The sequence below is a fragment of the Hippocampus comes genome, unplaced genomic scaffold, assembly GCF_001891065.2.
Source record: "Hippocampus comes isolate QL1 unplaced genomic scaffold, H_comes_QL1_v1.1 scaffold202, whole genome shotgun sequence".
Lineage (NCBI taxonomy): Eukaryota > Metazoa > Chordata > Actinopteri > Syngnathiformes > Syngnathidae > Hippocampus > Hippocampus comes.
The window spans coordinates 848,810-858,420 of NW_017805829.1; the positions used below are offsets into that span (position 1 = coordinate 848,810).

At 40.5% G+C, this 9,611-nt stretch overlaps 1 protein-coding gene across 2 annotated transcripts in view; it reads left to right on the plus strand.

The window, feature by feature from the left end:
- Positions 1–9,611, plus strand: part of fstl5 (follistatin-like 5) — a 137,227-nt gene that overhangs the window by 29,675 nt on the left and 97,941 nt on the right. For both annotated transcript variants that reach the window (XM_019887445.1, XM_019887446.1), the window contains exon 3: positions 3,542–3,572. In XM_019887445.1, the coding sequence (XP_019743004.1) occupies positions 3,542–3,572 (31 nt within the window). The remainder of the gene's footprint in view (positions 1–3,541; positions 3,573–9,611) is intronic.

Sequence of the window (9,611 nt, forward strand, 5' to 3'; positions counted from 1 at the left end):
GGCTCCCATTAAAGCGGCTCCCACTTAGGAGCCGGCTCATGTCGTTCACTTCAAAGAGCCGGCTCTAAGAGCCGGCTCGTTCGCGAACGACACATCACTAGTCTCCACTTTCAAATGCTGTGGACGGACCTGCATTATGCGTTAAACCATGTTTCGTAACGTTCGTATCTGCTCACATCCCTACATATTTGAGATACAAAAGATATCTGCTTATAGCTTCTAGTTGATATATATGATCAATATATCACACCTTATCTTCGTGGGGCTTTTCATGTCATAAACAAGAGACGCCAGCCATCATCTAGCTTGCGAGCTAACTGGCTTCCAGGGCTCTTCTCAGCCGGCAATCAGGCACCGGGCTCATCCGCGGCATCACCACCTTGCTCGGGAATTTAAATAGCAACACTGAGATGTTCTGTAAAGTGCGATAACCAGAGAATATGCATTTTTGTGGTGTAGGCATTGCTAGCAAAACTGGATGCTATAGTGGTAGAAATGGGTCCAATAGCGTCACAAGTAACTCACAGTTGTGCCGGATAATGCAAATGAAACCACTGATGTTTTTATATTATTGGGTGAGGAACGACTCATTACGGATCACCAAGTGTATCACTGGGCATCGTTTTACCCATACCCCAAAAATCAGGTCAACTGAAATGGTGAAAATCAATTTAATGCTCTAGCACTAGAATTCAGTACAGTCCTGCATGCTTTAGTTCTCAGTCTTGATGGTTATGTTTATAATGTTTTTGAACAGTTTTTGATATACTGTATATGTATTTCATTGAATCCCAGCAAGAAGAATTCTATATGACAAAACATTTATATGACAAAAAAAAGAGAGACCTGTCCTCCTTTGAGCGGTCATTGTTGTGAACCGATCAGCTTGATTGCTTGAGAAACAGTATCAATGCTCATTTTCATCACTACTGCTGATTTTTTTTTTTCCCCAAACATTTATTTTTCGAAATGTAGTAGAACCGGCAAAGCATTCTCTTCACATGAACTCGAAGGACTCTTGGACTTCTGCGGAGGATGTGTTGGTGGAGCGAGTGGGTTTTACAAAGAGATAGAGCCAAAGAGAGAACATGAGAGGACGTTGGCGGTCACTCAGGGGTTTGGCTGAAGGGCCCCCGTACAGGTGGGAGGCGAGATGCTTCACTGCCCCCAGAAGGCCTTGGGCAGAGGTCCCCAACCGCCGGTCCGCGGACCGGTCATTTGGTACCGGGCCGCACAGAAAGAACTTACATTAATTCTGTTTTATTGATTTCGGAATACGAAAGATGTATTATTTTGAAAAATTACCCGATTCTCCGCTACATCCGTCTGTGTCACTCTTGACGCACATCAAGCCACGCTTCTCCATCATGTGACCGATTACTTCAAAACAAAACGCAGGAGCTCGCAAAATGAGTAAAGAAAACTGTTCGAGATCGCAAATAACGGCGGCCTTAAAAGCATGTTCGAGACAACAACTCTGCCGGTGTTCTGGATTAAAGTTATGGCTGAATATTCTGAGATCGCCACAATAGCACTGTTGCTATTTCCGACACCCTACCTGTGTGAAGCGGGTTTTTTCTGCAGCAACGGCGACTAAAACAAAATTACGAAGTAGACTGGACATAAACCACAGACTTCAGGTGCCATTTTCTCCTATTACACCGAGATGGGACCGCCTGGTTGCAGAAAATCAAGCTCGGGGCTCGCACTGATTTAGCATTGTGGTGAGTGGTCATTTTCATGCACTTTGAATTTGCGTTGTATCGTATTTTGATTAAACATTACCATAGCGATCAGATTAGACGCTCCTCGTGCTTATTATTATCTTTCGAAAACACCACGATTTGCATGCAGCTCACACCATATATATTTTTTTATTTATCCACCACACCTTAAATGCCGGTCCCTGAAAACATTGTCTGACATAAACCGGTCCGTGGGGCAAAAAAGGTTGGGGACCCCTGGTCTAGGGGAAATCACTGTTCAGACAAATGGAGTGTGAATTGTGTGGGTGTGTATACATGCGTGTGTCATATGCAAATAAGATTCAGGCTAATATCGCTGCTACCTGTTGAGCTTTGCTAAATGTCAGCCGCTCGACACCATGAGCGAGGAGGCAGGAATAGCACAAAGCCACAGGTGGTCACTGCAATACCCAGCTGGTGTAGCCCTATAAAATGAAAATGGAAAGGGATGCATTTCACTATCCGCTTACAAGAAATTGTCCAAAAATCAAAAACCTGGATTTTTTTCCTTTAATTTACTTTTACAAGAATCTTCACATGAAATCAACTTCTGAGAGAGCTACTATATTTTTTGTCTTCTTTTAAAATTTTGTACCCCCTAAAATCTGTTTATTAGAATTGGCTAGTTAAACCATAAATTTACCACAAATGATCATAAAACACTTTAAAATATTTTTCAAAATGGTCCTCAACCATTGACCTTAAAGCAGAATGACTTAAATATCATTTGATCAGAGTGAATCATCAATTGTTGTGAATCGTTTTGTTTGAGCATGAGCGTTTGTCTTTTCTAGGGCTATTTTCAACTGGCATTCGGCTGTGGCTGTTGATTATTGACCTGTTGCATAATGCATCTTGTTCTTCATAACACCTCCCGAGCCAACCAGCCAGCCTGAAATTTTCTGTACAAGAACAAGTATTGCAGAAATCAAATATTTATGGCCGCTTCTTCCACATTCACACATCATGCAGGTGGAGATGTTGCAAACTGGCTTTTCCAGCAGGAGTAAAAAAGCACCGCTCCCTCTTTTTGCGAGTCACTTTTGACCGACTTGTCACTGGACTTTTTATCCCTTTGTGGGGAATAATATGGTGCGCAGTGACCAAAATGGCTTCCAGCTGAGTTGTTTGGTTGAGCCTCGGCTTGATGTTCATGCCCTGTCTTCACTGGGAAATGTTGGCTGAACGGAGGAAGAAACAGCAAGGCCGTGTTTGTCGAAATATAGCATTCAAATATATATAAGTTGTGTGTACAGTCGTCGATGCATTTTTTGAAAGTGACTTTATATCAGCATCTTTGATTTGATTTCTCAATAATCTCCATTTATTTATCAATTTCAACATATGCTGTGCTCCTATATAAGTTTTCCAACGTATTCACAATTTTAGTTATTCCCTATTATACATTATTGTTTTGACTTATTATGTACAGCACTCAACTTATTCATGTAATATTATACTTAAGTTATTATTTTAATCGGATTTCTTACTTTTTACATTTGTATTCACTTTACCTTTTCAATACTTATAATTTCATTCTTTCTTGGCTTATATGCTTATTATTGGTTCTCAACACCAATTACCACCTACAAATGTTTTCTTTGAGGGAGGGGGGAAATACAGTTCACAAGTGCAAATTTGCAAATGTGCAGACCACCATTATTCTCATTTGAAGAAAGGTTTTCACCTCCCCATGTAGTGTTCGTAGCTGTTTATTGTATTAAATGGGGGGGGGGGGGGGGCTGCCTGTCTCCTTGCATGGTTTATTTTAACTTTGATTTTTATTTATTCTGCAGGATGGAATCCCCGAGAGCTTAAAGATGAAGGGTAAGTTTTCAATTTGAGATTCCCTCATCCCTTTTACCTCCCGATCAATGAATGACACAAAACAAAAGTTAGCACCTGGACGTGTAGGGGAAAATATGATGATTGTGTTGTGCATCAGTGGAGATGAGTGTATGTAGTGCATAAAAGACATATGTACAGTATATTAAAATATGTGTAAATACATACAAGTCTTTTGGAGCAGGGTGTGGGCCGGGGATCAGCGGGGTCTTGGAACAAGCTCAACCTTATTACCCGACCTCATCTCTCCTGCTGTCAGTTTGCTAAATGTCGACTTCTTTTGCAGTGGACTTCTTCATTCCCCAGGCAGTGATTCACTGCCTGTACTTAAATAACAGTTAAAAAAAAAAAGTACAGACTCTTTCAATGTACAAAACACATCAAAGTCACGTGAAAAGTGGATTACAGTTGATAAAATACAAACCCATTTTGACAACAAAAAACGTGGCTCACAAAATGGTTTCTGTCTTTAATTAACTTACAAAGTGTTCAATTGAAAGGAAGAAAACACATTCCCATCATATGGAGCATGTTGTTGTTGAAGTGCTAGTTAGTGTTAGCTCAACTTTTATGCCATCAAAACATTGTGTTTGTATGCTAACATTGTGAATAGGCAAACATCCATCCATCAATCCATTTTCCGATCCGCTTTATCCTCACAAGGGTCACGGGGGGTGCTGGAGACTATCCCAGCCGTCTTCGGGCAGTAGGCGGGGGACACCCTGAACCGGTTGCCAGCCAATCGCAGGGCGCACAGAGCCGAACAACCATCTGCGCCTACACTCACACCTCGGGACGATTTAGAGTGTTCAATCAGCCTACCATGCATGTTTTTGGAATGTGGGAAGAAACTGGAGTACCTGGAGAAAACCCACGCAGGGAGAACATGCAAACTTCACACAGGGAGGCCGGAGCTGGAATTGAACCTGGTACCTCTGCACTGTGAGGTCGACGCGCTAACCACTGGACCAAAAAAAAAAAAAACCATAATAAATTAACCACATGTGGGTAGAATATAAAAAGTAGTAAAAGGTAACAAGGATATTTTGAGATGGGATATTAGTAAGAAGTAGAAAGTACGAATATCTCTGTTTAAAAGTACTAAAAGTGAAAATGAATCAGAAAAATACATCCTCCAGTAAAGTACAGCTATCTGAAAAAGCGACTAAAGTAACGTCAAGTATTTGCACTTCATTACTCGCCACCATTACTGTTCTCTGTGTTGCCTTGGAATCAGTTTAGTGAGCCACTCAAAAGCTTGGATGCGCTTGAGCCTTGATGTTAGCGTACTGAGCAGCCAATTAAAGACTCCCATTTAGTAGACACGTCTCCATGCCAAAGCGCTTTTTAATTCATAAAAAATGATATAAGCACATGTAGAGGATGTATGTGGCTCCTTAATTAGCCGACGGAGCCTCTCATAGGAAATCATGTAAATTCATTCAACCAGAGCTCATCAAACCTTTACTAACTGTACAGGCAAGTATTCAGTAGTTAACCATTCATTTACTTTCTTGTATGCTTGAGAGCAGTTGTTTTGTTTCCTAATTTTATTGTCACCAATGTTAACTTGTTTTTACATTCAAAATTATGAGTGTTAGTGTTTTGACATACATATCAACAGTGATTAGCTTATTTTTAGACCTCAACGTGGCCGTTTTGGAGCGTGTCGTTGTTGGCTGAGAGTGCATGAACATCAAGAAGAGCAGACGGGGAAAAATAAAAGAACCAGCATGTGCACAGGAGCTTCGCGCTGACTTGGCCGCTTTAGAGCACCTCCTTGATGTAGCGTGGACTATATTCCTGCTTTTTGTTATGCAGGAGCGACAGGGCGTTAAGATCGATTAGATGATTATTAACTGATCAATAATTATCAGGCTTTCCTCAGCGGGCTGCATAAAAAGTAATTAAAAGTGTCAAAATGTGCCCAAGTAAGAGTAAAAATCTCCTTCCAGACTGGATGTCGACAAGGTCTAGGCAGTAATTGCAAGGTCTGCATTAGCATAACACGGCCAGAGGGAAGGTCTCACTCCGACCTGCTTTCGAAATCTCGTTTGCCGCCACAACGTTGACGAGGACGAGGAGGAAGTGATAAATAATTCAGGGTTCACCTCACGCACTCGCGCCGCCTTCTGATGATTACACAAGAGAGGTCAACTCAGCCTTAATGCCTCTCTTTTATAAACTGCATCCCCTTCTCAACTGGGATTTCACAGCAAAATGAGTCGATTGAGTTCACGCTGACAACAACCAAAAGATCTAAACAAAGAGCAAAGATCTTGGCCTCTGTGTGGATGGATTTGTATGGATGGATTGATTTACAAGATGTACATACATTGATTCGAATTGAACCGACTCGTTTCACTTTTAATTGTACCATCCTTGAATCGTAACACACCTCATGTATAGATTGAGATGCAGTACAAATCCTTTTTTATTGGAGAGATGCAAATGTGTGTGTGTGTGTGTGTGTGTGTGTGTGTGTGTGTGTGTGTGTGTGTGTGTGTGTGGAGATACAGTACGCATCGAATCGTGTGTTTCATTGAAGATCCACACCCCTACGGTCTCTCCTTATGTAAGTCAAATTGTAGCATAGCTGGCACCTGTTAAGCTGAACAATGTGCCACTGAACATCTAACGTTGGAGTGACCCAATATAGCAGAGTTGGCACCTATAAAATGGTAAACATTGCGAGCATCTGATGTGGTGGCATAGAGGCAGAAGAGGACGTTTGAGGCCAATTGTAAAACGATAAAGAAAATAACAAACAGAAATCTGAGACAGCAATGTAGAAGAGGTGACATCTGTGAACCTGACGAAAAAGAAAGGGTGTTTTATCACATTTACATACAAATAAACATATCCATAGTTACAGTTCAGCTTTCGCTTGATTGTAGTTTTATTATTGACCGTATTTTCCGCACTAAAAAGCACACTGGATTATTAGGCGCACCTTCAATGAATCGTCTATTTTGTATTTTTTTTTCATATATTAAACGCACCGCATTATAAGGCGCAATCTACAATGCATCCACTAAATGGAGCCATAGCCCTTTATTTGACTCGAGAAGCCTTCATGACCGCCTCCAAAAAAACCTAAATTAACGATTACTTCAACAAAAATACGAAAATCGAAAATACAGTAATGCATCAAAACAGAAAATCAAGCGAGGAAATCACAAAATAACTTCTATAGCCCCCCTACAGAATTTATTTTGTCATTTCCTTGAGCATAACTCCAACAGAAAGATCAGATGTTAGTAAAATGTAGGAGACTGGACTGTCTCAGAAGTGTTTTGTTATTTATTCCTTTGTTGTGTACTGTGTTCACAAACGAAGAAATCACAAAATAAATTCTGTAGGAGGGCTAGAGAATTTATTTTTTGATTTCCTCGCTTGATTTTCTGTTTTGATGCATTATTTTCAATTTTCGTAGTTTCAATGAAGAAATCGTTAATTTACGTTTTTCCGAGGCGGTCATGAACGCCTCTCGAGTCGAAGGAAGAAGAGAAGGCACAGAGACTGACAGACGTAAGTGTATTTGTTGAGACTGTGAAAAACATTTATAAAGTGTGCGTTTTAAAAAAAATAACACCACAGCTTTCCTTTTTTCGGAGCTGCAACAAAAACTTATTTAATAAAGCAGCGACACAGCTGCTGAATTGAACCAGCAGCAAGTTAGAACATTGTAAGCATGTCTCCAGGAAGGAGCCATCTTGGAGTCGACATATTACCGTAATGACCCGACACAAGGCGCACCGGATTTTAAGGCGCGCCGTGGGCTTTTAAGAAAATGGAAGACTTTTTGTTGTTTTGGTGGTGGTGGTGGGGGGGGGGGACTATTCTTTGATATTTGCTGAAACTTTACTATTTCCTGCAAAGCAATACTGTCAAAGAACTAAGTTGATTTGAGTAATTTCATTTTGATATTATTGCTGTGTTGCCATCTTTGGGATCTATAGACAATTCTAAACTTATTTTGGGGGGATTTTGTTGGTCTTGCAAATATTGTGGCTTCATTGTACTTTTTTTCCTTTCTCAGACATTTTTGAAGTTGCATATTTTACATTGGTCAGTGATAATATTACTTTATATTGTAATATACGGTGTATCATGAATTATTTAAAAAAAAAAAACATTCTACTCAGATGTCATCGGGTGAAGATGGACACATCCAGCACACTAATCAAAAGGTTGCATTGAAATAAGCATAACATCATTGGAGGAGATAATACAGTCAAATTACATTCACCCCTTGGGGCTTTTATGTAGTACAGTGAGCGTGTGAGCAAAATGAAGTGAGAGCAATGAGATGCGTCTACTTTTTTGTCGTGCACCAGGATGAAAAAGCCTTTGTTGCCACACAAAAGAGCAACATCGATAAAATGACAGACGCTTGCCAGCGTGCTCGCTAATTGGGAGTACCCGCGCCGAGAACTCGTCACGAAAGCCTGACTCATCGGTTTCAAGGCAATATTTAGCTTGGCAGACCACCCAAAAGCCGGCTCGCTGTCCATCCGTTCATCCAGCCATCTGTCCACCAACCACCAACCAACCCGGCCTGCTGTGATGTCATAGTCTGTCTGATTTAAATAATCCTGCTCCCGCAGGATTCATTTCTTTCTTTCTTTTTATTCCCCACAATTTTTAAACGGTGGACCTGCCCTGGTGAGTGATGTGGAATTGAACAAATGAGGATGTACAGTTCTCCAGTTGTTAACTGGCTACAGCATTAGCCACAGTGTGTAGCGTGACGGCATCCACTGAGGCTATCAGCAGGACAGCTGTGAGTGTGCTACAGCTTCTTGTTGCTTTCAAGCTTAGCTTGTAGCAAACGTGTGCACATTGCAGCATAACGTCTTTGATCCACTGGTGAAAAGGACACTTTGATTCGCTCCTCTTTCATCTATAATTGCTTCAGACGACAAAGTGTATGCAGGAAAGTGGTTAAGATTGCACGATTGTCTGTGTCTCGTGTTGTGTTGTATTATTTAGTCATTTTTTGTTAACTTTTCTTTTGATGGCGGCGCGGACACCCGCAGTGGCTCCTCTTGTTTTATGTTGAGAGGGACGAAATTTCCTCTGTGCTGTACAGCACATTTGACAATAAAGTTGTATTCAATTCAAAATTCAATTTTTACACTGTATTTTCTTATCATTTGTTCAATAAAGCGGTTGAAAGAGCCATCTATGAATAAGCCTCACCGGCTGTTACTAGGATTTGTCGTGACTAGCAAAAGTAGGCTACATTTAATTAGCTAACGATGTTGACTTTACTATTGATGTTGTGTAACTTAAACCAGTTGCACTTTGCAGTAGGCACATACTTTAGCTTCTTTAATTAATTGTGAAATGATTACCATTTTTTAACACCTTTTTTGAATCATAGATGCAGTTAAGATTTTTGAGATCAACATATTTTTGCGCCGATTCCGAATCTGCCCTCGTGTTTTTTTTCTCTTGCAAATCATGTTTTCATATAATATCAATGATCTAATTCATCCATCCATCCATTTTCCAATCCGCTTATCCTCACAAGGGTCGCGGACATGCAAGAGCGAATCCCAGCCATCATCGGGCAGTTGGCAGGGTACACCCTGAACTGGTTATACAGTAAATATTCTCTCGTGCGGACTCGTGTTTGCGCTGTCCAATTTGTCCTGATAACAGAAATTCCTCATTTGGGAAATGAGCATTGTACATGTCCTTTATGAACCTGCAAGTATGTTGACAAAAATGCACGTGTAACAACACAATCAATAAAATACAAAAATGTGCTGTCCAAAAACTTTATATAACAAAAACTGCAATACAGGTGTATCCAAAAAAAATCACAACAGTAAAATACGTACAGCATTTTAATGTTTATTTTTTTTCTGTCTTGGGAAAAAAATGTGTCTATATTTTGGATTGTTTGGTTGGATGCATTCTTTGGTTTATGACAATGTTTGCCTGCGTGTCATACAGTTTTCTTGCTAGTTGCAAGTAACTGTCCCGTTGATCACCGATGTCTGGTAATTC